Source organism: Lates calcarifer, unplaced genomic scaffold (assembly GCF_001640805.2).
Source record: "Lates calcarifer isolate ASB-BC8 unplaced genomic scaffold, TLL_Latcal_v3 _unitig_804_quiver_1623, whole genome shotgun sequence".
In the NCBI taxonomy this organism is placed as follows: domain Eukaryota; kingdom Metazoa; phylum Chordata; class Actinopteri; family Centropomidae; genus Lates; species Lates calcarifer.
Window position 1 is genome coordinate 1 of NW_026118007.1, and position 25,467 is coordinate 25,467.

Here is a 25,467-nt window from a genome sequence, read left to right on the forward strand (position 1 = left end):
TGCTGTCGCCAGAGGTTTTGGACAGCATGACCAGGCTGGTGCTGGTCAATGCCATCTACTTCAAAGGCAACTGGAACAAACAGTTCAAGGAGGACTATACTGCCGATGCTGAGTTCAGAATAAATAAGGTAACGCTGCACAACCTCATGTGCACTGGATGGACACACACTGAGGAACAAAGGCAGCATTCTGGGATGGTGTAATGAAGTTGTGTGAAAGTAAACAGTTCAGCTGAGGTCTATAAAGGACACTTTATTTATTTAGCAGTATGGACATTTATACTGTAGCTTCAAGCTTGGAAGCACATGATAGAAAAGTCCCAGCCGCCCCAATGCAGCAGTAACAGAGCTCCTTGTCTGTGCCTTAGTAGGCTGGGAGTGGATCAGTCTCTGTCAGGCGGGGTGAGGCAGAAAGCCTTCATGAAGTTAAAGTCCAAATTATACCCTACCCTGATATAAAGTAAGACTAAAGTAAGATTTACTGAATAAATACACGGGCCTACATGGTGATAATAATCATAGCAGCTTACACACATAATGTAAATGATCAGTGTGAGCTCTGAGAAAACAACGGACTCAACCAGAGGAGTGTTTGTTGTGTTTCCTGTTGTCTCCAGAACGACACTAAGCCAGTGAAGATGATGCAGCAGAAAAGTAAATTCTCTCTGGCCACCATTCCTGAGGCCAACTGCCAGGTAATATCCATGTTTGTTAGTATGTGGTTTTGACCATACCTGTTTGACTGCCATGCAATTTTATATTTCAATCATTTGTAAACAGATTTCAGTTTAATATAGTGGGCAGATTTACCATGATCCAAAGAACCAATGGCTCCATTCTGACATTGAAACCTTTAGATTTCCAGTATCATTTCCATAGCTGTAACCACTGAGGACCAGACTTTGTTTCAAATGCCAACATGTTTTGAGGATGAAGTAGATAATCTGTCACTGAAATGAAATTAAAAACAAAATGTTTTTGGGCAGATCCTAGAGATGCCCTATGAAGGGGAGGACCTAAGCATGCTCATCTTCCTGCCCAATGAGATAGAGGGTGATACAACAGGCTTGGAGAAGGTAGGACATGTGCACATACAGTGAACAAATGCACAGTTTTAAACAGACAGACTGATAACTGATACTGTGTCCACCCAGCTGGAGAAGGAGCTGACCTATGAGAAATTTGTGGAGTGGACTCGTCCAGATTTAATGGGTCAAACTGAGGTAGAGGTGAGGCTGCCTCGATTCAAGATGGAGGAGACGTATGACCTGAATAAGGTCCTGATAGGCATGGGCATGGTGGATGCTTTCTCTAGGGAAAAGAGCGACTTCTCTGGTGAGACATATGTTGTTATACATTATATACATAATTAAATTATCAAGTAAAGTGTAGTAGTTGCTAAAAATGCTCTCCCTCCTCTGCTGACAGGCATGTCTTCAGCGATTGACCTGTTTCTGTCAAAAGTCGTCCACAAGGCTTTTATCGAGGTGAACGAGGAGGGAACTGAGGCTGCTGCTGCCACTGCTGCCGCCATGTCTGAGCGCTCTTTAATGATTCCTGCCATGTTCATCGCAGACCACCCCTTCCTCTTCTTCATCCGACATAACACCACCATGAGCGTTCTGTTCGCCGGCGATTCTGCTCCCCTGTGTGAGCGCTGTGTCCCTCAGAGCAGTGTGACTCCACAGGTGGAGGTTACGTGGGATGTAGCTACGCTCAAACAGTCCACAGCCCCTCTGCATTGCTCTAGCTATAAATCACATTTCCCCTCTCAGTTACTTTACAAAGTGTAAAATGTGGCTCTGCACAGTGCACCCTCACATTTACATCCAGGTGCTGCTGCCCTCCAGTCTGTGGCTTGTGCTGAATCCCAAACTTTTCTGATGATTATCCTGTATGTTTTGAAATGGTCTTTGCTTGTAGGTGAGCAGAAAATCCCTGTGTATCTTTTTACTGTCTGAGAGAAGCTGCTGAGCTGTTGCACTTACACATCTTTGAAATGTAACTTTACCATCCCAGTCAGTCGAACATGGAGTTTCATGTCAGTTAATGAATCTAAACTATGGCTGCACTTTGTATCCTCCTGCTTGCATAACTGGAATAAAGGAGTTTGGTTTGAAAACACAGTGTGCCGTGTTTTTCTTTCAGAATTCTTTGGGTTATAAAAGTGTTTGTGCTGAATTCTCTCAGGCTTCATGTTGTAGCCACCAACATTTCCTCAGGCTGGAGCCAGTGAGAGCAGGAGGCCATCATAAATACAGGGTGGTGTTTTTGTTTTCATTGTTTACCAACTATTAAACAAAACTGAAGATGTTTCTGGTTTTAAATGACACATAAAACAAGTGAAGTCATTTCAATGATTTATCTAATTCACTGCTTATTCCTTACTTTATTCATCTCCTCACTGGACCAAAAATGATCAGTGATGAATGGGCTCAGATTCTGTATGTACTGTGGAGGTTATATATGTCAGACATCAACCTTGGATGTTAGAAGGAACTGGATATTTGGATGTTTGACAAACCCATTGTCTGAAGCATTCCTGGCTAATTGAGGTGAAACAGTGAGAATTAACCTATGTAAACACCTATACTGGAGCTGGGTCTAAATCCACTGTGGGATACTGACACAGGGAAACAGATCTACAAGCTTTACATAGTAAACATGTACAGTATGTGTGGTATTTCCATCACAGACACATACAGTTGTATGTCCTCAGTTGCAGCAACTCTCAGAGCAGATGATTTTGTCTCTTTAACAGCTCCACAGGCAGCAGCGCCCTCTACTGGCCTCCTGCTCTCACTGGCTCCAGCCTGAGGAAATGTTGGTGGCTACAACATGAAGCCTGAGAGAATTCAGCACAAACACTTTTATAACCCAAAGAATTCTGAAAGAAAAACACGGCACACTGTGTTTTCAAACCAAACTCCTTTATTCCAGTTATGCAAGCAGGAGGATACAAAGTGCAGCCATAGTTTAGATTCATTAACTGACATGAAACTCCATGTTCGACTGACTGGGATGGTAAAGTTACATTTCAAAGATGTGTAAGTGCAACAGCTCAGCAGCTTCTCTCAGACAGTAAAAAGATACACAGGGATTTTCTGCTCACCTACAAGCAAAGACCATTTCAAAACATACAGATAATCATCAGAAAAAGTTTGGGATTCAGCACAAGCAACAGACTGAGGGCAGCAGCACCTGGATGTAAATGTGAGGGTGCACTGTGCAGAGCCACATTTTACACTTTGTAAAAGTAACTGAGAGGGGAAATGTGATTTATAGCTAGAGCAATGCAGAGGGGCTGTGGACTGTTTGAGTGTAGCTACATCCCACGTAACCTCCACCTGTGGAGTCACACTGCTCTGGGGGACACAGCGCTCACACAGGGGAGCAGAATCGGCCGGCGAACAGAACGCTCATGGTGGTGTTATGTCGGATGAAGAAGAGGAAGGGGTGGTCTGCGATGAAGTGGGCTAAATTGAAATACATACGCCCTGACAAAAGACGGACACAAGCGCCAGTGGCAGCAGCAGCCTCAGTTCCCTCCTCGTTCACCTCCACATGAGTCTTGTGGATGACTTTTGACAGAACCAGGTCTTTGGTCCCAGACATGCCTGTCACAGAAGAGAGAAAAACAAAAATAACATTGAACTTTCATATGTTTACCTATGAGAATTTACACTGTATACAATAATTAATATGCAGGAGCAAGCCTGAATGAGAGCTACATTTCTATTCTTACCATCCAGTTACCCATGTGTAAGGTGGTATTCAAGTGTTTAGAGAAGGGAGGGTCAAGAGAAGAAAAGAAAGTCTGGGTATCTCTGCCACTCCTGTTTTCACCATGATCCTGGCATTGATAACTGACATTGATAAATGGATGATGGATTTAATATCTCACCAGAGAAGTCACTCTTCTTGTCATCAAAAGCGTCCACCATGCCCATGTTTTTCAGGACGCCTTTCAGGTCATACGTCTCCTCCAACTTGAATTGAGGCAGCTTCACATCAACCTCAACCTCAGACATCATGTCTGGACGAGTCCACTCCACAAATTTCTCATAGGTCAGCTGCTTCTCCAGCTTGGGTGGATACAGTGTCAACAATTAGTACATGTTAAACTGTGTGTGTGTGTGTGTGTGTGTGTGTGTGTGTGTGTGTGTGTTCTACCTTCTCCAGACCGGTGGTATCATCCTCTATCTCATTAGGTAGAAAGATGAGCATGCTGAGCTCCTTCCCTTTGTAGGGCATCTCTAGGATCTGTACGACAGAGTTTCACACATTACAGCTCAGACTGTTTAGACACTGCTCTGACTTTTAGGACTGAACAAAGATGATTTATGAGGATTATATTCAACAAACAAAACCATTAACACAACTGTTTTTCAAAGGTTTGTCAAAGGTTGCACTAGTTCCTTTTGTAGCTGTCCATAAAATTTGATGAGAATCTCATCACACATTTTAACTAAATATTCTGCTGACAGGAAGACAAACAAACTAGTGGAGTAGAGTGGCTTATTTAACAAAGATAATTATGACTAATGTTATGTAGTTATTACCTGATCATTTAAAGGAGCAGTGTGTAGGATTTAGTGGCATCTAGTAGTGAGAATACCAATTGCAAGACAACTGAAAATCTGTCCCCTGAACTCTCCCTCTGCAAGTGTGTTGGAGAGGCTACGGTAGCCAAAAGGTGAGAAAATGGCGCCAACTTCTGCATTAATTAAGCTACTCTGTCAAGACAACAAAATATTTTATTTATGGTTTATGTGCACTCATTTCATTTCAGCTCAGTGTGAGAGTCTGTCACGTTTTGTTGTCACTTACAGCTGTGTTTCTCTCCTCTCCTCCTGTTTCATGGAGGAACAGGGGCATGATAGGCTGACAACTCCTGCAAGTTTGTTGATTATTATCAATTATTCTAAAACCACAACACCCCATAGCAGTCACCCTCAGGGAATCGCTGCATATTTAGATGTTTCATTTAGTTGTTACTCTGTTAAACTGTAGGTAGTGGCTGACATGTGACAGACTGTGACAGGGTGGAATGTCAACATAAAAACGTGAAAAGCCCTACATTGGTAACTGTTTGGTTCGGTTTGTCTGTTCTGTTCTACTGTAGAAACATGGCAGCACAACATGGCCAACTCCATGATAATAAAACCATGTTTTTATAAATTATACTCTACTACTAGATCCCTGTAAATGTTACACACTGGACCTTTAGTAACTGATATTGACTGATTAATCAGTTGTTTAATTACCTGGCAGTTGGCCTCAGGAATGGAGGCAAGAGGAAAGTCAGCTGTCTTGTTCATCATCTTCACTGGCTTAGTGTCACTCTGAAGACAACAAACACAAGAAGCACTCTTTAATAAAAGTTACTGAATTAGTCAGTCAGAGTTCATTGAGTGTTTCTTTGTGCAGTTTCACCTTGTTGAGTCTGAACTTAGCATCATAAGTATCTATCCGCTCAAACGTTTTGTTCCAGGTGCCTTTAAAGTACATGGCATTGACCAGCACCAGCCTGCTGTCATTGTCCAGTACATCTTTGGGCAGCATGTCTCTGATTTTACCTGAAACCACATGGAAGCAGTGAGAAGTAACGTCACAGAGACCACAGCAACGTTTCCATCCAACAGACTGTAGTTACATGAAACATCAGCAAGAAAGATTAAAAAACCTTTGAAACACAGCAGGTTCTTTGACATATTGTGGAGGGGCTCATGCTATAAACTGATGGTGTGTATGTTAGTGTGTGTGATTCACCTTGTGTCTGCTTCTCCACCCAGCTGTTGATGTTGACTCTTGCTGCCTCAGAGCTGGTTTTGAAGTCCACTGACTCCAGCTCAGCGTTGTAGAGCTTCCTGGTTTGTGTTAAGAAATCCTGAAACCGTCAACAACACATTTACTGATTGTGACCACCCAAACACAACAATCTCTTTATTTGACTTTGGGGAATTTATAGTCATCACAGCCAGGAGAGTATTTTCACAGTCACCGCTCCACCTGCTTGTATGCTGGCCTCCTACCCACTCCCTCAGCCACTCCTTTTTTACTTGAAGCTTAAAGATTCCTATCTCAGCCTCTCATTTTCTCTACCTTGACACTCTTAAAACAAACTATGACCAGTCAATGAGGTGCACACTTACACACATGCTGAAACACACACCTCAACAAACTGGTAGGACTGTTCCCCGTACAGTCTGTTGGCCACACTGAGGGCGTACGGAGCATCTGCCTTGTTGAACTCAGTCAGCAGTTGGGTAAAGCTGGTGTGGACGTCCTGACAGTCCTGGGTTTTCAGACACTGTGGACAAAGTCGACAAGAGGTGTTAGAGAAAACATTCATTTGATATAGAACAAGTCAATGTACAGAAAGTAGCAAGTAGCAACACCATCCTGCCACGTGTCATGTACCTCTGATATCTGTGTGGCTGTGTTTCCTCTGGCTCCCAGCATCACCATAGCCAGGGCTGAAGAGATGCTAAAAGGAGAGAAGAAGACATTTGCAGTGTTGTTGTTGTCGCTCAGCTTTCTGAACAGATCCAGACAGAAGGTGGTGTTGGCCTTGGACAGAGGGGCTGGTGATGCCATTGTGTCTGCAAAGAAAGCAGAGCAGTACGTTCATCATTACAATCATATATACTCTTCATCTGGTTAGTGCTGCTTATCATTGAGAAAAAGATACATATCGAGGACATGGTTTACTACACTGAGTGCTCAAAGTGCTATTTCATCTGCACGAGATGCAAGTCATTCCCACATTTTAATTAATTATTTAGTTTTGGTAAATTCATACACACAGGATAAGTGTGCACCAATCAGCCATAACATTATGACCACTGCAACAAACTGTGATGCACTGTGTTTTCTGACGCCTTTCTATCTGAATCCGAATTTACTTTTTCAGCTGTTTGAGCTACAGTAGCTATTCTATTTATGACCGCACAGTCCAGCCTTCGCTCCCCACGTGCATCAATGAGCCTTTTGTCGCCGGTTCACCGTTTTTCCTTCCTTGGTCCTGACCACTACAGACCGGGAACATCCCACAAGAGGCAGTTCTGGAGATGCTCTGACCCAGTTGTCCTGCCATCACAATCTGGCTCTTGTCAACGTTGCTCATTTTTTTCTGCTTCTTACTTCAAATGTCAGTGTTGATTATCAGCTATCAAGGCAACATCAGTTAGTGTAATTATATTAATTAAATGCATAATACATTAAGCTGTTATTAATCATCCATCCATTATCTATGTTGCTTTAAGGCTGGAGTCAGTCCCAGCTGACACTGGGTGAGAGGTGGGGTACACCCTGGACAGACCGCCAGTTTATCACTGGACTGATACACAGAGACAAACAACCATTCACACTCACATTCACACAATTTAGAGTCATCAATCAACCTATGCTTTCAGACTGTGGGAGGAGGCAGGAGTACCTGGAGAGAGGTACACACATCCATCCACATCCACATCCATCCAAACTCCGGGCGAACCGTGGTTCGAACCCTCTTGTTGTGAGGCGACAGTGCTAACCACTGCTCCATCGTTCTGCCCCGTCACTAATCGTGAGAATACAAACCAAGATATCCAGGTCTGCAGACTGGTCCGCACCCGCACCTGTGCGTCTGGTGCGTCAGGTGAGGGAGAGCCTGACGCTGCTGTGATAGTTGATTGTTTGTAATGTTTAAAAGCTGCGGCAGTTCCAAGACCTGGAAACGAATTAATTAAACCCTGACAGCGAATTTTATCTCGTGCGTCATCTCGAGCACGCGATATAAATTCTTATCTGTCTATAACCAATCCGGGGCTCTGTGGCTCTGTGTTTGTTACTTGCTGAGTCTGCCAGTTCCTGATCCGGACTCTGTTTCAGCGCCTTAGTTTCACATAGTTTAGTCAGATCAGAGAATCCAAACCTGCTGTCAGAGTCCTACATGTGTGTAAACCAGGTATGGAGAGCAGTGAGATCCTGGTCAGACTTTGCACTGCTCCGTTATTCACTGGGACCTGGGAATTTAAGCCAGCAGGGAAACAGATGTTTTCACATGATGAGAAATCTAGCTTTGAAGTAGGATGACTGTCCCGTTTAGATTTCCTACTGTTCAACAAACAGAGCAAATATGTGAATCCTGCTGTCACGATCTGAATGGAAAACACCCTCTACTTACTGTCAGACACTGTTCCTGCTGTTCCACACTGATCCGGACTCTTTCAGATTTGTGTCCAACTCCGCCTGAATCCACTCTATTATTATAAACAGGGAATGAGTCAGACTTCAGTGGAAGTTGCAACACAGAAGTAACACGACACTCGACAAAGATGAGAACATCCTCCACATAGTCTTGATGCAGGAAATAGTGTTAGATAATAATCAATAGTCAGTAGATGCTGTGTTCTCCTCCTTATCTACATATATATGCATTTCAAGACATTAGTGGAAACATTGCACGTCTGTCCAAGATTATGTCAAACTGTTTGAGTCTTTGCTGTGTCTCCTCTTCTCTTTCTCTCAGCTTCTTGTCTGTGTCTACATTTCCATAAGCTGCTCTCTCTCTCTCTCTCTCTCTCTCTCTCTCTCTCTCTCTCTCCTCTTGTCCCTCTGTCCATCCTCTGTTCTCTCCCTCCCTCTGTTTCCACTGCCTGTCTCTCTCTCAGTGACTCTGTGTGTTTTGAACAGTTTGTATGGAGTTAGCTCCTTAACATACTGACCTTGTGAATACAGCAGAGATCTATCAATAAGGCTTTTCAGAGGCTCCGAGGTCTCAGGCTCAAACCATAGGGCGTAGCCACCATGAGGTTACAGGAGTCTGATACAACCTGATGGAGGAAATCAGAGGCTCTCAGAAGCTCAAAGAGCAGATGATTTTGTCTCTTTAACAGCTCCACAGGCAGCAGCGCCCTCTACTGGCCTCCTGCTCTCACTGGCTCCAGCCTGAGGAAATGTTGGTGGCTACAACATGAAGCCTGAGAGAATTCAGCACAAACACTTTTATAACCCAAAGAATTCTGAAAGAAAAACACGGCACACTGTGTTTTCAAACCAAACTCCTTTATTCCAGTTATGCAAGCAGGAGGATACAAAGTGCAGCCATAGTTTAGATTCATTAACTGACATGAAACTCCATGTTCGACTGACTGGGATGGTAAAGTTACATTTCAAAGATGTGTAAGTGCAACAGCTCAGCAGCTTCTCTCAGACAGTAAAAAGATACACAGGGATTTTCTGCTCACCTACAAGCAAAGACCATTTCAAAACATACAGATAATCATCAGAAAAAGTTTGGGATTCAGCACAAGCAACAGACTGAGGGCAGCAGCACCTGGATGTAAATGTGAGGGTGCACTGTGCAGAGCCACATTTTACACTTTGTAAAAGTAACTGCGAGGGGAAATGTGATTTATAGCTAGAGCAATGCAGAGGGGCTGTGGACTGTTTGAGCGTAGCTACATCCCACGTAACCTCCACCTGTGGAGTCACACTGCTCTGAGGGACACAGTGCTCACACAGGGGAGCAGAATCGGCCGGCGAACAGAACGCTCATGGTGGTGTTATGTCGGATGAAGAAGAGGAAGGGGTGGTCTGCGATGAAGTGGGCTAAATTGAAATACATACGCCCTGACAAAAAACGGAAACAAGCGCCAGTGGCAGCAGCAGCCTCAGTTCCCTCCTCGTTCACCTCCACATGAGTCTTGTGGATGACTTCTGACAGAATCAGGTCTTTGGTCCCAGACATGCCTGTCACAGAAGAGAGAAAAACAAAAATAACATTGAACTTTCATGTGTTTACCTATGAGAATTTACACTGTATACAATAATTAATATGCAGGAGCAAGCCTGAATGAGAGCTACATTTCTATTCTTACCATCCAGTTACCCATGTGTAAGGTGGTATTCAAGTGTTTAGAGAAGGGAGGGTCAAGAGAAGAAAAGAAAGTCTGGGTATCTCTGCCACTCCTGTTTTCACCATGATCCTGGCATTGATAACTGACATTGATAAATGGATGATGGATTTAATATCTCACCAGAGAAGTCACTCTTCTTGTCATCAAAAGCGTCCACCATGCCCATGTTTTTCAGGACGCCTTTCAGGTCATACGTCTCCTCCAACTTGAATTGAGGCAGCTTCACATCAACCTCAACCTCAGACATCATGTCTGGACGAGTCCACTCCACAAATTTCTCATAGGTCAGCTGCTTCTCCAGCTTGGGTGGATACAGTGTCAACAATTAGTACATGTTAAACTGTGTGTGTGTGTGTGTGTGTGTGTGTGTGTGTGTGTTCTACCTTCTCCAGACCGGTGGTATCATCCTCTATCTCATTAGGTAGAAAGATGAGCATGCTGAGCTCCTTCCCTTTGTAGGGCATCTCTAGGATCTGTACGACAGAGTTTCACACATTACAGCTCAGACTGTTTAGACACTGCTCTGACTTTTAGGACTGAACAAAGATGATTTATGAGGATTATATTCAACAAACAAAACCATTAACACAGGACTGTTTTTCAAAGGTTTGTCAAAGGTTGCACTAGTTCCTTTTGTAGCTGTCCATAAAATTTGATGAGAATCTCATCACACATTTTAACTAAATATTCTGCTGACAGGAAGACAAACAAAGTAGTGGAGTAGAGTGGCTTATTTAACAAAGATAATTATGACTAATGTTATGTAGTTATTACCTGATCATTTAAAGGAGCAGTGTGTAGGATTTAGTGGCATCTAGTAGTGAGAATACCAATTGCAAGACAACTGAAAATCTGTCCCCTGAACTCTCCCTCTGCAAGCGTGTTGGAGAGGCTACGGTAGCCAAAAGGTGAGAAAATGGCGCCAACTTCTGCATCAATTAAGCTACTCTGTCAAGACAACAAAATATTTTATTTATGGTTTATGTGCACTCATTTCATTTCAGCTCAGTGTGAGAGTCTGTCACGTTTTGTTGTCACTTACAGCTGTGTTTCTCTCCTCTCCTCCTGTTTCGTGGAGGAACAGGGGCATGATAGGCTGACAACTCCTGCAAGTTTGTTGATTATTATCAATTATTCTAAAACCACAACACCCCATAGCAGTCACCCTCAGGGAATCGCTGCATATTTAGATGTTTCATTTAGTTGTTACTCTGTTAAACTGTAGGTAGTGGCTGACATGTGACAGACTGTGACAGGGTGGAATGTCAACATAAAAACGTGAAAAGCCCTACATTGGTAACTGTTTGGTTCGGTTTGTCTGTTCTGTTCTACTGTAGAAACATGGCAGCACAACATGGCCAACTCCATGATAATAAAACCATGTTTTTATAAATTATACTCTACTACTAGATCCCTGTAAATGTTACACACTGGACCTTTAGTAACTGATATTGACTGATTAATCAGTTGTTTAATTACCTGGCAGTTGGCCTCAGGAATGGAGGCAAGAGGAAAGTCAGCTGTCTTGTTCATCATCTTCACTGGCTTAGTGTCACTCTGAAGACAACAAACACAAGAAGCACTCTTTAATAAAAGTTACTGAATTAGTCAGTCAGAGTTCATTGAGTGTTTCTTTGTGCAGTTTCACCTTGTTGAGTCTGAACTTAGCATCATAAGTATCTATCCGCTCAAACGTTTTGTTCCAGGTGCCTTTAAAGTACATGGCATTGACCAGCACCAGCCTGCTGTCATTGTCCAGTACATCTTTGGGCAGCATGTCTCTGATTTTACCTGAAACCACATGGAAGCAGTGAGAAGTAACGTCACAGAGACCACAGCAACGTTTCCATCCAACAGACTGTAGTTACATGAAACATCAGCAAGAAAGATTAAAAAACCTTTGAAACACAGCAGGTTCTTTGACATATTGTGGAGGGGCTCATGCTATAAACTGATGGTGTGTATGTTAGTGTGTGTGATTCACCTTGTGTCTGCTTCTCCACCCAGCTGTTGATGTTGACTCTTGCTGCCTCAAAGCTGGTTTTGAAGTCCACTGACTCCAGCTCAGCGTTGTAGAGCTTCCTGGTTTGTGTTAAGAAATCCTGAAACCGTCAACAACACATTTACTGATTGTGACCACCCAAACACAACAATCTCTTTATTTGACTTTGGGGAAGTTATAGTCATCACAGCCAGGAGAGTATTTTCACAGTCACCGCTCCACCTGCTTGTATGCTGGCCTCCTACCCACTCCCTCAGCCACTCCTTTTTTACTTGAAGCTTAAAGATTCCTATCTCAGCCTCTCATTTTCTCCACCTTGACACTCTTAAAACAAACTATGACCAGTCAATGAGGTGCACACTTACACACATGCTGAAACACACACCTCAACAAACTGGTAGGACTGTTCCCCGTACAGTCTGTTGGCCACACTGAGGGCGTACGGAGCATCTGCCTTGTTGAACTCAGTCAGCAGTTGGGTAAAGCTGGTGTGGACGTCCTGACAGTCCTGGGTTTTCAGACACTGTGGACAAAGTCGACAAGAGGTGTTAGAGAAAACATTCATTTGATATAGAACAAGTCAATGTACAGAAAGTAGCAAGTAGCAACACCATCCTGCCACGTGTCATGTACCTCTGATATCTGTGTGGCTGTGTTTCCTCTGGCTCCCAGCATCACCATAGCCAGGGCTGAAGAGATGCTAAAAGGAGAGAAGAAGACATTTGCAGTGTTGTTGTTGTCGCTCAGCTTTCTGAACAGATCCAGACAGAAGGTGGTGTTGGCCTTGGACAGAGGGGCTGGTGATGCCATTGTGTCTGCAAAGAAAGCAGAGCAGTACGTTCATCATTACAATCATATATACTCTTCATCTGGTTAGTGCTGCTTATCATTGAGAAAAAGATACATATCGAGGACATGGTTTACTACACTGAGTGCTCAAAGTGCTATTTCATCTGCACGAGATGCAAGTCATTCCCACATTTTAATTAATTATTTAGTTTTGGTAAATTCATACACACAGGATAAGTGTGCACCAATCAGCCATAACATTATGACCACTGCAACAAACTGTGATGCACTGTGTTTTCTGACGCCTTTCTATCTGAATCCGAATTTACTTTTTCAGCTGTTTGAGCTACAGTAGCTATTCTATTTATGACCGCACAGTCCAGCCTTCGCTCCCCACGTGCATCAATGAGCCTTTTGTCGCCGGTTCACCGTTTTTCCTTCCTTGGTCCTGACCACTACAGACCGGGAACATCCCACAAGAGGCAGTTCTGGAGATGCTCTGACCCAGTTGTCCTGCCATCACAATCTGGCTCTTGTCAACGTTGCTCATTTTTTTCTGCTTCTTACTTCAAATGTCAGTGTTGATTATCAGCTATCAAGGCAACATCAGTTAGTGTAATTATATTAATTAAATGCATAATACATTAAGCTGTTATTAATCATCCATCCATTATCTATGTTGCTTTAAGGCTGGAGTCAGTCCCAGCTGACACTGGGTGAGAGGTGGGGTACACCCTGGACAGACCGCCAGTTTATCACTGGACTGATACACAGAGACAAACAACCATTCACACTCACATTCACACAATTTAGAGTCATCAATCAACCTATGCTTTCAGACTGTGGGAGGAGGCAGGAGTACCTGGAGAGAGGTACACACATCCATCCACATCCACATCCATCCAAACTCCGGGCGAACCGGGGTTCGAACCCTCTTGTTGTGAGGCGACAGTGCTAACCACTGCTCCATCGTTCTGCCCCGTCACTAATCGTGAGAATACAAACCAAGATATCCAGGTCTGCAGACTGGTCCGCACCCGCACCTGTGCGTCTGGTGCGTCAGGTGAGGGAGAGCCTGACGCTGCTGTGATAGTTGATTGTTTGTAATGTTTAAAAGCTGCGGCAGTTCCAAAACCTGGAAACGAATTAATTAAACCCTGACAGCGAATTTTATCTCGTGCGTCATCTCGAGCACGCGATATAAATTCTTATCTGTCTATAACCAATCCGGGGCTCTGTGGCTCTGTGTTTGTTACTTGCTGAGTCTGCCAGTTCCTGATCCGGACTCTGTTTCAGCGCCTTAGTTTCACATAGTTTAGTCAGATCAGAGAATCCAAACCTGCTGTCAGAGTCCTACATGTGTGTAAACCAGGTATGGAGAGCAGTGAGATCCTGGTCAGACTTTGCACTGCTCCGTTATTCACTGGGACCTGGGAATTTAAGCCAGCAGGGAAACAGATGTTTTCACATGATGAGAAATCTAGCTTTGAAGTAGGATGACTGTCCCGTTTAGATTTCCTACTGTTCAACAAACAGAGCAAATATGTGAATCCTGCTGTCACGATCTGAATGGAAAACACCCTCTACTTACTGTCAGACACTGTTCCTGCTGTTCCACACTGATCCGGACTCTTTCAGATTTGTGTCCAACTCCGCCTGAATCCACTCTATTATTATAAACAGGGAATGAGTCAGACTTCAGTGGAAGTTGCAACACAGAAGTAACACGACACTCGACAAAGATGAGAACATCCTCCACATAGTCTTGATGCAGGAAATAGTGTTAGATAATAATCAATAGTCAGTAGATGCTGTGTTCTCCTCCTTATCTACATATATATGCATTTCAAGACATTAGTGGAAACATTGCACGTCTGTCCAAGATTATGTCAAACTGTTTGAGTCTTTGCTGTGTCTCCTCTTCTCTTTCTCTCAGCTTCTTGTCTGTGTCTACATTTCTATAAGCTGCTCTCTCTCTCTCTCTCTCTCTCTCTCTCTCTCCTCTTGTCCCTCTGTCCATCCTCTGTTCTCTCCCTCCCTCTGTTTCCACTGCCTGTCTCTCTCTCAGCGACTCTGTGTGTTTTGAACAGTTTGTATGGAGTTAGCTCCTTAACATACTGACCTTGTGAATACAGCAGAGATCTATCAATAAGGCTTTTCAGAGGCTCCGAGGTCTCAGGCTCAAACCATAGGGCGTAGCCACCATGAGGTTACAGGAGTCTGATACAACCTGATGGAGGAAATCAGAGGCTCTCAGAAGCTCAAAGAGCAGATGATTTTGTCTCTTTAACAGCTCCACAGGCAGCAGCGCCCTCTACTGGCCTCCTGCTCTCACTGGCTCCAGCCTGAGGAAATGTTGGTGGCTACAACATGAAGCCTGAGAGAATTCAGCACAAACACTTTTATAACCCAAAGAATTCTGAAAGAAAAACACGGCACACTGTGTTTTCAAACCAAACTCCTTTATTCCAGTTATGCAAGCAGGAGGATACAAAGTGCAGCCATAGTTTAGATTCATTAACTGACATGAAACTCCATGTTCGACTGACTGGGATGGTAAAGTTACATTTCAAAGATGTGTAAGTGCAACAGCTCAGCAGCTTCTCTCAGACAGTAAAAAGATACACAGGGATTTTCTGCTCACCTACAAGCAAAGACCATTTCAAAACATACAGATAATCATCAGAAAAAGTTTGGGATTCAGCACAAGCCACAGACTGAGGGCAGCAGCACCTGGATGTAAATGTGAGGGTGCACTGTGCAGAGCCACATTTTACACTTTGTAAAAGTAACTGAGAGGGGAAATGTGATTTATAGCTAGAGCAATGCAGAGGGGCTGTGGACTGTTTGAGCGTAGCTACATCCCACGTAACCTCCACCTGTGGAGTCACACTGCTCTGAGGGACACAGCGCTCACACAGGGGAGCAGAATCGGCCGGCGAACAGAACGCTCATGGTGGTGTTATGTCGGATGAAGAAGAGGAAGGGGTGGTCTGCGATGAAGTGGGCTAAATTGAAATACATACGCCCTGACAAAAGACGGACACAAGCGCCAGTGGCAGCAGCAGCCTCAGTTCCCTCCTCGTTCACCTCCACATGAGTCTTGTGGATGACTTCTGACAGAATCAGGTCTTTGGTCCCAGACATGCCTGTCACAGAAGAGAGAAAAACAAAAATAACATTGAACTTTCATGTGTTTACCTATGAGAATTTACACTGTATACAATAATTAATATGCAGGAGCAAGCCTGAATGAGAGCTACATTTCTATTCTTACCATCCAGTTACCCATGTGTAAGGTGGTATTCAAGTGTTTAGAGAAGGGAGGGTCAAGAGAAGAAAAGAAAGTCTGGGTATCTCTGCCACTCCTGTTTTCACCATGATCCTGGCATTGATAACTGACATTGATAAATGGATGATGGATTTAATATCTCACCAGAGAAGTCACTCTTCTTGTCATCAAAAGCGTCCACCATGCCCATGTTTTTCAGGACGCCTTTCAGGTCATACGTCTCCTCCAACTTGAATTGAGGCAGCTTCACATCAACCTCAACCTCAGACATCATGTCTGGACGAGTCCACTCCACAAATTTCTCATAGGTCAGCTGCTTCTCCAGCTTGGGTGGATACAGTGTCAACAATTAGTACATGTTAAACTGTGTGTGTGTGTGTGTGTGTGTGTGTGTGTGTGTGTTCTACCTTCTCCAGACCGGTGGTATCATCCTCTATCTCATTAGGTAGAAAGATGAGCATGCTGAGCTCCTTCCCTTTGTAAGGCATCTCTAGGATCTGTACGACAGAGTTTCACACATTACAGCTCAGACTGTTTAGACACTGCTCTGACTTTTAGGACTGAACAAAGATGATTTATGAGGATTATATTCAACAAACAAAACCATTAACACATGACCGTTTGTCTTTGTCTCTGTCATTTTCACAGAGAACACAACAGAGTTCTGGATCCTATTTGTGGATTTCAGTCCTGCCTTTAACACCATCACCCCAGCTCATCTGGTAAGTATAGCCTGTCATTGAAAGAAAAAAATAAAACAAGGATATGTTTTACTACATTGAGTGCTCAAAGTGCTATTTTGTGCACATATAATACAATTCAACCCTGTGTTTGAATTATATATTTTTTAAACCACATTTGGTATATGCAGGCACAGATAAATGTATATTCAGAGAGCCAGCACAACAGACAGCCTTTCTCTCCCAAGTGTGCACTGCAATTACTATAAATATCAGTGTTAACTGTTGCAAGCTTGCAAGACAACCTTAGTTTATGTAATTAAATCAATGAAATAATACATTAATGAATAAAACCTTGAGGATTGATTTCTCATAACAAAACATTAGTTAAAATCGTTTTTCCTACCGGAGAACTTGCTTCAGATTTACAAAAAGTAGACCGATACTGATCAGAGCAAATGAAAAATAATCCAGTCTCCAGTGGTGGCTCACATGTGGTATTTTCATTCCACAAGCAACAACAGTCTGGCAATGGCAGCAGACATTACCCCCAAAATAGCACATTTCCCAGCACCCTCCAGCCTCTCAGCAGGCATACTGCTTGGACAGACTTGGAACCTACACCCTCTGCTGTCCAAAGTCAACATCACATCTGTACATCATGCCGGGGACTGGTTTTAGCAGGAACAAATTTAGTAGTAAAACTAGGTCAGGTGGACAAATTTAGGACTGGAAGTACTTTATTGTATTCTACACTGATCAATCTATTATTCCAGACAGATCAAAGTCAGGATTAGGATTGTTCTGTTGTGGCTGAGTTTTACTCTGAGCCTGGGTTTGTTGCACTTGTCCACTAGATGTCCACATTGGGTTTTACATTTGCTTTCCTCTCTGTCTTCAGCATGCACTGGTCAGTGTACTGACATCCTCAATATATGAATTTGTATGCTTAAAGCTGAATTGGAATGTTGAGATTTTATGCACACATTTTTCTGCCTCAGTGAAGCTTTGGGCTCATCCTGATCACACCAGCAAGATTTCATTCATGTAAATTTAAGGAACTGGAGATCTAGCTTACATGACAGAGGTGTTATATGCCTTTAAGTATTTCACCTAACATAAAGGGACTGGGGAAGGAGAGTTGGATATTTTTGAGTGTACCCGGATGTTATGAAACACTTCATATATTATCATATAATTTCTCCCTCTTTGTGCAATCATTTAACTGAAGCTGAAGTTTGGAAATGGCTGATCTGTACTAAACATAATAATATAACACTATCAAAGTGCACGCTGATCTTCCAACATATAACATCAAGTAAGCCAGAAAAACCAGAGACATTTCCTCTTTCTGTCACTTTATATTTCAAACTCTTGTTTTTGAACAGTTTGATCATGACAAAAATCTTTGGAGGAATGTGCTTCACTTGGTCACTTGTAGTTAAGTGAAGTGGCAGTTCAGAGTTTTCTTCACTGCAAAGGAAAACACAAGAAGAGAAAAACGTTTCAGTTTTTACTCTCATTTATTACATGTAAGGTAAAGCTGCTTTCAGACATTAGCTTCCTACCTTTATATGAGTGTTCACTCCACCTCCTCTCCTCCTCTCTTCTCTCTCCTCTCTAAAAGAAAAACAGAAGACAAACAGGTTGTAGTTAAAAACTTTAGAAATCAGGTAAAGAGAGGTATAATTCATCATTACATTAAATCTGGTAATAACATGAAATATTTACCTTTTATATGAGAAGGTTTATATGTCATGTTGCCCTACCTCCTACTCTCCTCTCTTCTCCTCTTTCGTTGTCTCTCTAAAAGAAAAACAGAAGACAGGCAGATTGAAATCAGATAAACAGAGATATAATTAATAATCTGCATGAAATCTGATGATAAGATGAAATACTTACCTTTTTCTTCAGGGGGTCTCCTCCTCCTCTCCTCCTGGTTGTATGTATCATCTCACCTTTTCCTTCCTAAATTATTTCTCCCCTATCGCAATGCAATGACTCACTACAGTGGACCCTCACTCGCTCTGTGCAGACACCCTGCCTGAGTCGTGGTGCAGCAACAAGAACACCACAGACCCTCAATCAATCAATTTCAAAGCAAATCAAATAAATTCAATCCAAATCATTCACAGAAATTTAAGGAAAATAAAATAAAATAAAATAAATAAAATGAATAACTATGACGCTGTAAACACTCTTCTTCATGAAAAGGAAATTAAAAAACCGACTTACCTGGAGACTTGGCAATGGTTCCCAAACCACCCCTGTGAACTGGATGGCTCAGGTGGTCCAGGGGGGCACACCTCCAAAGGCTCAGTGGGTGGTTCAGGATGGGCGGGAGACAAGAAGCTAGAAGAGGAGGAGTGAGGGGAGAGGAGAGGGAGGGGAAAAGGAGAGGGGAGAGAAGAGATTGAAGAGGCAGAGGAGGAGGCAGGAGGGGAGAGAGAGGGGAGAGGTAGAATGCTGTGACAGGCTGGCACAGGGACCTTGTGGAGGACGACCTGAGGGATGATGGAGGAACTGGGGACAGGAACAAGAAGCGCTGTCCAGGTGTCCTGCTCCATCTGAAGGTAGAAACATATACAACCTTTAGACCTCTGCTCCACATCACATAAACATACCATCAACTGTTACCATAGTAACTCTCACACATCACTGAAATAAAAGTACCACAATGCGATAAAACTGTAAGATAAACAATAAAAATAAATGGCATGCATTAAGTCATACTAACACAAAGTTCATTATTATTTTTCCTTAATAATCAGTTGATTGCTCAGTGTATATAATGTCAGAAATTAATAAAACAAACAAACAAAAAACCTGGCAAATATTGACTTTTGACTTATTGACAATTATCAAAATAAATTTTCTGGGAATCCACCAATCAATTAATCAAATATGAAATAAATGTAAATGGTTTATCAGGTCAGCACATATCATAGTTCACAATCTCTCTGTTAAACCTGTTCTGTGTAAAATACATAAAAAATATATAAGAATTAAAAAAGATTGTCACTACATGTATTACTTACGTGCAAAGCCAAAAGCCAAAAGTTTTTCTGTCCATCTGGAGTTTGTCTGTGTTTGAATAATTTAAGTGAAATAAAAAAAAGCACTCTGAACTAGAATCATGGTCTAGACGTGAACAAAATTACTAATATTTTTGTGCAAATGCGCAAAGTTTAACAAGTCCCATAATTTATTTGCAAAACAACACAACATATATTGCACATGGCCATGCCCAGGGGTCACCAACAAATGAATTATCTACTTATTTTAAGCAATGTCTTGGATAATAAACAACATGTGGCATTTTGACAAATACATACATGGCATCCTGATGTCTGCCTGTAAAAAAAAAAAAAAAAAAGCCCTCACAAGACACGGGCTGCTTCCTGAACCTCCCCCAGTACAAGAGTAGATAGATATAGGAAATGATATTTACTATACTTTATGCGATCTATTGTTAATAAAGAAAAAAAATATTGATTATAGCTGCTTTAAGTCATTAATCTGTCTTAAAGCATATCAGTCAGTTCAAGCTCTCCTCCATAACATGGGAGTTTTTTCCAAACACGGAGGTGAATATGTTCTTCTCCCCAGTAGGCAATGAGGTGAGTTCTACATGAAGTCTGTAGTGTAGAAGGTGAAGATGAACGGAGCCAGAACTGTTCCCTGCTGGGCCCCCGTGCTACAGATGACCATGTCAGACACACAGTCCTGTGTCCTCACATACTGTGGTCAGTTGGTGAGATAGTCCAAATTCCAGAATATGAGATGCTGGTCCATCCCCATGTGCTCCAGTTTGTCCCTCAGGAGCATAGGCTGTACGGTGTTTAAAGCACTGGAGAAATCAAAGAGCATGATTCTCACAGTGCTCAGTTTATCCAGGTGAGAGAGAGCTCTGTGAAGATGGTAGATGACTGCATCATCCAAACTGATGCCAGGTTGGTAGGCGAACTGCAGTGGGTTCTGTCTCACCAGGGGGCAGAGATGAACGAGAATCAGCCACTCCAGGGTCTTCATCAGGTGGGATGTTAGTGCCACTGGCCTGTGTTTTGTATCATGTGCCCCATGTGGAGTGGTATAGCTTTAAATATTCAGCTGAATTAAATGTCAATCAAACCTTTCCTAAGGTAAATTTGTAAGAAATAGCCATAATCACCTGTCAGGTCAACAACAAAAATGATTTTATTGTCATTCCTATTTTGATTGGATAAGGTTTTCTATTGACTGTAATTGTTCTGTTGTTCCACAAGATGGAGCCATATGGAGTAAAATTTTGGGTAAATGTCATCTTCCTATAGTTCAGTTGTTCATGAAATTTTGATGACTTCAAAGGCAATTTTATAATTTCATATTTTAAGAAACCCTACAGTTTTCTTAAATATGTATCTGGGGATGTGAAAACACATTGACTCAGTCTGCCCCATTTATTTTGAACACTCCTACCATTGATTCAAAATCATCTGTTTTTAACCTTGACCAGTTGTGATTTTTTTCTCCATACAAAATGAGATACAAAATACATTACAAAATACAAAACATTGATACAAAATGAGTACAGAGTTGTTTTGAAAAGCAATATACAAAGAGTGGCAGGAATAAATGAAATACAGGAAAGAGGAAAAAAGCTTATGAAGCTGTTTATTTAGTGTATGTGTTGATCCGCCCAATGGAATACCATGAAATACCATGGAACCTCTTTAGTTTTTTTCTGTCAGTTGTCTCCTGTCCAAACTTTTCACTTCCCAGCAGTATGTTGAACACACTGTTCAGCTGTCACATCCCAACACAGTCATGCCGCGGACTAACACAAACTGTAAAGGGGGACGGACAAAGAGAAATATTGAAATACACTTTAAATACCACCCTTTCTCTTACTTGAATTTATTTACACTATAAATTTAGTTAAGTAATTTATATTTATAGTTATTCAACATTAGACACTTTTTGTTGTTTTAATTGGCTTGTGACATGGTTAAAAAAAAAAAACTCACAACCCTCTCCTCCAACACTGATGGTATGCCCCAAGGCATCATATATTCACTGATTCAGTTTCCCTCACAGACACAGACAACCAGTTTAGTGCATTTCTTTGCTGATTTTAGACTCAAAAAATGTCAGACAAAGAAATGCCAATGATGTGTGGGGGTCTTTCCAAGCCAGCTGAGGCCAACGATGAAGTTCAGAAGATTGCTGACAGTGTAAGTAGAAAAAAAGATGATTACACTTTGACTTGGTTCTGTCAGAACAATTCACACACCTTCAATAAGGCCTGTATTTTATTTAGAGTTTGTTGTCACTTCATTGTTCCTCAGATGAAGCCCCATGCAGAGCAAAAAGCAGGAAGGAGCTATGATGTTTTCACAGCCAAGACCTATAGGACGCAGCCTGTGGCAGGAACCAACTACTTCATTAAGGTGATTATTATTTACAAGACAGAGAGGTCTTGAAAAAATATAATCTTTAAAGCAGATTGATGATTGGAAATGAAATTTACTCTTTAAGTACAAGATCGAATGTGACTTAAAGCAGCTATAATCACATTACCTGTGTGTGAAGGGGGTCACTTACAGTGATGACCCACAGGAAATTATCACTGGACTCTGCAGCTCCCCTCATTTCTATTGTTTTTGTTTTCCACCTCATGGATTTCATGTTATGATTCACTGTCATCACTCTCAAGTTCACTTTAGTCAGAGACAGTGACTAGATGGTGAACAAAGAGGAACATTTAACAGATTAGGAACCAGATGTTTTTCTCAGCAGTTAATGGAGAACAGAACAGAGCTAAAAGCAGAGTGGTTATTGGACTCAGGTTCATCAGAGACAGACACTTACTTTTGCTTCCTTGCAGGTCCATGTGGGGGGAGATGAACATATTCACCTCCGTGTTTGGAAAAAACTCCCATGTTATGGAGGAGAGCTTGAACTGACTGATATGCAGCACAGCAAGAGCCAGCATGACCCTATTGAGTACTTCTAATGGGATCACAAACCAAGCCAAGCATCTCATCAGAGCCTACAGGCTGCACTCTCATTTTAATCAGCTACATTACACAATGTCACCCATTCCTACCATGTAATAACATACTGTATATGTAATGTAGATCATGATGATAGGACTGTGTCAAAATGTGTCAAAATGGTTTTGTACAAGGTGAAGTAAAAAATGATATGGATGCTGTTTCAGTCTGTCTGACCATCACTGACCTCTCTAGTCTCTCTGGCATAACCTGGTCCAGATTTCACCAGTCTTAAGTGTAGAGGTTTTTGATCTGGACCTGGTCCAATGTGGTCTTCATGTGAAATAAGCCATGACATCTTCATTTTTTGCATTTTCATTAGAATAGAATAAAGGCTTTATAAATTTGAAAGTGGGTTTCAGACTGTATTTAACATGCTTTTGCGACATTAGCCTAAGAGGTGCTCAGCACTGCAATTTATGTTTCCCTTAACTTTTCCCTTAACTGCTGAGTCTGCAGCTTACTTCAGTGTTGCACTGAAAGTTTTACTTGAGGTATCCAGCAGGTCTCATAATGCAGGATAGCCTGCTTCATATTATTTGATCTTTAATATCAGTACATTAACATGTATTTTATTGTAGCTGATTGAAATGGGCACCATTTTAACTACATTACATACTGCTGAGCCATCAGCTTAATGTATAACACAAACAACACAAACACATTCACATATGGAAGGCAGTAAGTTACCAAACAAGATGTTGGCCCTCCAGAGAGTTTTTTAATCCTGAGTTCACTTTTTATTTTGGGAAGTATGGATCTGCTACACAACAGAGTTTAAAAAGGAAATACCAGAAAAAAGAAAAAAGAAAAAAGCTTATGAAGCTGTTTAATTAGTTATGACTCATCTTTCACTCTCCAAATCTATCAACATGGAAACCACAAGTTTTGTCTTTCCAGGTATCACTTGTCTCCTGTCCAAACTTTTCACTTCCCAGCAGTATGTTGAACACACTGCTCAGCTGTCACATCCCAACGCAGCCACGCCTCGGACTAACACAAACTGTCTGTAAAGGGGGACGGACAGAGAGAAACACTGAAATATATTTTACAAATCTCCCTTTCTGTCACTTTAAATCAATTTAACTACACTAGAAATTTACACAAGTTTCCTCTAGTCATTCAAAATCAGACACTTTTTGTTGTTTCAATCGGCTTGTGACATCGTTAAAAAGCACCCCACCCCTCCTCCTATGCTGATTCTGCGATCCAAAGAGTCATATAGTTCACTGACTCAGCCTGAATGCCTCACAGACACAGACGCAACCAGTTTAATCCATTTCTCTGCTGATCCCAGCCTCAAAAGATGTCAGACAACCAAATGCTGATTTGTGGAGGTATGTGTGGGGGTCCTTCCGAGCCAATTGATGCAGATGACAAAGTTCAAAAGATCGCTGACAGTGTAAGTAGACAAAGAAAGATAATTGAGTCCCACAAAACTATTCACACACCTTTAACAGTGCCTGTGTTTCATTTTGATATTGTTGTCACTTCATTGTTCCTCAGATGAAGCCCCATGCAGAGCAAAAAGCAGGAAGGAGCTATGATGTTTTCACAGCCAAGACCTATAGGACGCAGCCTGTGGCAGGAACCAACTACTTCATTAAGGTGATTATTATTTACAAGACAGAGAGGTCATCTTTAAGACAGATTAATGACTGGAAACAGTTTGTACTCTCTAGCAACAAGATTTAAAGCAGCTGTTATCAATGTTTTCTCTACATAAACAATAGGTCACATGACTTGTGTGTGAAGGGAGTCACTTATAGTGACAAACCCACAGATAATTATCAATGGACTTTGCAGACTCTTAAGGACCTAAGCACCTAAGGACCCAGATGTTTTTCTCAGCAGTTAATGGAGAACAGAACAGAGCTAAAAGCAGAGTGGTTATTGGACTCAGGTTCATCAGAGACAGACACTTACTTTTGCTTCCTTGCAGGTCCATGTGGGGGGAGATGAACATATTCACCTCCGTGTTTGGGAAAAACTCCCATGTTATGGAGGAGAGCTTGAACTGACTGATATGCAGCACAGCAAGAGCCAGCATGACCCTATTGAGTACTTCTAATGGGATCACAAACCAAGCCAAGCATCTCATCAGAGCCTACAGGCTGCACTCTCATTTTAATCAGCTACATTACACAATGTCACCCATTCCTACCATTTAATAACATACTGTATATGTAATGTAGATCACGATGAGAGGAGTTTATCCAAGGTGAATAAAAAAGATGATTGAATTAATCTGATTTGTTGTGATTTTCTTTAGCGTTGCTTTTCTTTTTGTGGTGGTTTCTGATTTGTAAAATAGCTGCGGGGCAGGGCGTACAGTGACTTCAGAAAATACACTTTTGTTTACCCCTCTTTAATGTATACGCCTTTTTTTATGCCTAAGCCAAGTCAGAGGCATGCAGACAGCTCAATCTGCTAAATACTGACAAATTATAAAGCACAGTTTTCAGGGTGTGGTGACAGGTGGTGTAGCATTGCTGTGGATTAGAAATGAAGGCAGAGTGCTGTGATTTTATACCTTTTTCCAGCCACACAAGCTTTCAGAAAAAAAACGCACAGAAATACAATACACCTTTAACAGTAGCACTATAGGTTTGGAGTACCCCTAGTATTTATAATCAGTATATAAACATGTAACAAATAATTTGTAACAGTATACAAGCAAATACAAGGACATTCACAAGTATTTATCAATGTACCGTATTTTTCAATAACCAACTATTTTATTACAGTGTTTCACCATATTGTCA

General features: G+C 41.9%; 5 protein-coding genes across 13 annotated transcripts; 3 read left to right on the top strand and 2 right to left on the bottom strand.

Moving 5' to 3' along the window:
* Positions 1–3: 3 nt before the first annotated feature.
* On the top strand, positions 4–1,792 carry LOC108879953 (leukocyte elastase inhibitor-like; the record flags this gene model as incomplete). Its single annotated transcript, XM_018671398.1, has 5 exons — positions 4–128; positions 617–694; positions 986–1,075; positions 1,154–1,334; positions 1,428–1,792. Coding segments are annotated over 5 exons (839 nt in total), but the record flags the coding sequence as incomplete, so codon positions are not given.
* A 1,120-nt stretch (positions 1,793–2,912) lies between these two features.
* LOC108879954 (leukocyte elastase inhibitor) lies at positions 2,913–14,968 on the bottom strand. Of its 8 annotated transcripts, XM_051069295.1 has the most exons (11): positions 14,818–14,968; positions 14,287–14,362; positions 12,540–12,721; positions 12,292–12,429; positions 11,889–12,006; positions 11,553–11,695; positions 11,384–11,461; positions 10,288–10,377; positions 10,025–10,205; positions 9,679–9,737; positions 2,913–3,557 (listed from the first exon to the last, which is right to left on the bottom strand). In XM_051069295.1, exons 3-11 carry the CDS (start codon positions 12,714–12,716, stop codon positions 3,381–3,383), a joined length of 1,161 nt encoding a protein of 386 aa, XP_050925252.1. In that variant the 5' UTR covers positions 12,717–12,721; positions 14,287–14,362; positions 14,818–14,968; the 3' UTR covers positions 2,913–3,380. The 8 variants fall into 8 exon arrangements, with proteins under 8 accessions (XP_050925252.1, XP_050925250.1, XP_050925249.1 ...); XM_051069293.1 differs by lacking the exons at positions 9,679–9,737; positions 10,025–10,205; positions 10,288–10,377; positions 11,384–11,461; positions 11,553–11,695 and adding exons at positions 3,904–4,084; positions 4,173–4,262; positions 5,267–5,344; positions 5,436–5,578 and having other exon boundaries at positions 2,913–3,616; XM_051069292.1 differs by lacking the exons at positions 9,679–9,737; positions 10,025–10,205; positions 10,288–10,377; positions 11,384–11,461 and adding exons at positions 3,904–4,084; positions 4,173–4,262; positions 5,267–5,344 and having other exon boundaries at positions 2,913–3,616.
* LOC108879956 (serpin B6-like) lies at positions 9,034–16,549 on the bottom strand. Of its 2 annotated transcripts, XR_007812655.1 has the most exons (4): positions 16,395–16,549; positions 16,132–16,312; positions 15,429–15,844; positions 9,034–9,321 (listed from the first exon to the last, which is right to left on the bottom strand). XR_007812655.1 is itself a non-coding variant. In XM_018671405.2 (3 exons), exons 1-3 carry the CDS (start codon positions 16,473–16,475, stop codon positions 15,609–15,611), a joined length of 498 nt encoding a protein of 165 aa, XP_018526921.1. In that variant the 5' UTR covers positions 16,476–16,549; the 3' UTR covers positions 15,141–15,608. The 2 variants fall into 2 exon arrangements, 1 of the variants encoding a protein (XP_018526921.1); XM_018671405.2 differs by lacking the exon at positions 9,034–9,321 and having other exon boundaries at positions 15,141–15,844.
* Positions 16,550–21,715: 5,166 nt separating this feature from the next.
* LOC108879958 (cystatin-B) lies at positions 21,716–22,868 on the top strand. Its single transcript, XM_018671407.2, has 3 exons — positions 21,716–21,880; positions 21,995–22,096; positions 22,534–22,868. The coding sequence occupies exons 1-3, from the start codon at positions 21,794–21,796 to the stop codon at positions 22,660–22,662; spliced, it is 318 nt and encodes a 105-aa protein (XP_018526923.1). The 5' UTR covers positions 21,716–21,793; the 3' UTR covers positions 22,663–22,868.
* Positions 22,869–23,937: 1,069 nt separating this feature from the next.
* On the top strand, positions 23,938–24,949 carry LOC108879957 (cystatin-B). The gene is made up of 3 exons (XM_018671406.2): positions 23,938–24,104; positions 24,209–24,310; positions 24,645–24,949. The coding sequence occupies exons 1-3, from the start codon at positions 24,009–24,011 to the stop codon at positions 24,771–24,773; spliced, it is 327 nt and encodes a 108-aa protein (XP_018526922.1). The 5' UTR covers positions 23,938–24,008; the 3' UTR covers positions 24,774–24,949.
* The last annotated feature ends 518 nt before the right edge of the window (positions 24,950–25,467 follow it).

Excerpts from the sequence above, each read along its gene's own strand:
- LOC108879954 (XM_051069293.1), bottom strand. The coding sequence starts at position 12,716 with ATGGCATCACCAGCCCCTCTGTCCAAGGCCAACACCACCTTCTGTCTG. Across the intron at positions 12,007-12,291 it reads AGTCCTACCAGTTTGTTGAG|GATTTCTTAACACAAACCAG; the intron begins GTGTGTGTTTCA and ends TGACGGTTTCAG. Across the intron at positions 4,085-4,172 it reads ATACCACCGGTCTGGAGAAG|CTGGAGAAGCAGCTGACCTA; the intron begins GTAGAACACACA and ends TATCCACCCAAG.
- LOC108879956 (XM_018671405.2), bottom strand. The coding sequence starts at position 16,475 with ATGCCTTACAAAGGGAAGGAGCTCAGCATGCTCATCTTTCTACCTAAT. Across the intron at positions 16,313-16,394 it reads ATACCACCGGTCTGGAGAAG|CTGGAGAAGCAGCTGACCTA; the intron begins GTAGAACACACA and ends TATCCACCCAAG. Across the intron at positions 15,845-16,131 it reads CAAGAAGAGTGACTTCTCTG|GCATGTCTGGGACCAAAGAC; the intron begins GTGAGATATTAA and ends CTTCTGTGACAG.
- LOC108879958 (XM_018671407.2), top strand. The coding sequence starts at position 21,794 with ATGTCAGACAAAGAAATGCCAATGATGTGTGGGGGTCTTTCCAAGCCA. Across the intron at positions 21,881-21,994 it reads TTCAGAAGATTGCTGACAGT|ATGAAGCCCCATGCAGAGCA; the intron begins GTAAGTAGAAAA and ends ATTGTTCCTCAG. Across the intron at positions 22,097-22,533 it reads GAACCAACTACTTCATTAAG|GTCCATGTGGGGGGAGATGA; the intron begins GTGATTATTATT and ends GCTTCCTTGCAG.
- LOC108879957 (XM_018671406.2), top strand. The coding sequence starts at position 24,009 with ATGTCAGACAACCAAATGCTGATTTGTGGAGGTATGTGTGGGGGTCCT. Across the intron at positions 24,105-24,208 it reads TTCAAAAGATCGCTGACAGT|ATGAAGCCCCATGCAGAGCA; the intron begins GTAAGTAGACAA and ends ATTGTTCCTCAG. Across the intron at positions 24,311-24,644 it reads GAACCAACTACTTCATTAAG|GTCCATGTGGGGGGAGATGA; the intron begins GTGATTATTATT and ends GCTTCCTTGCAG.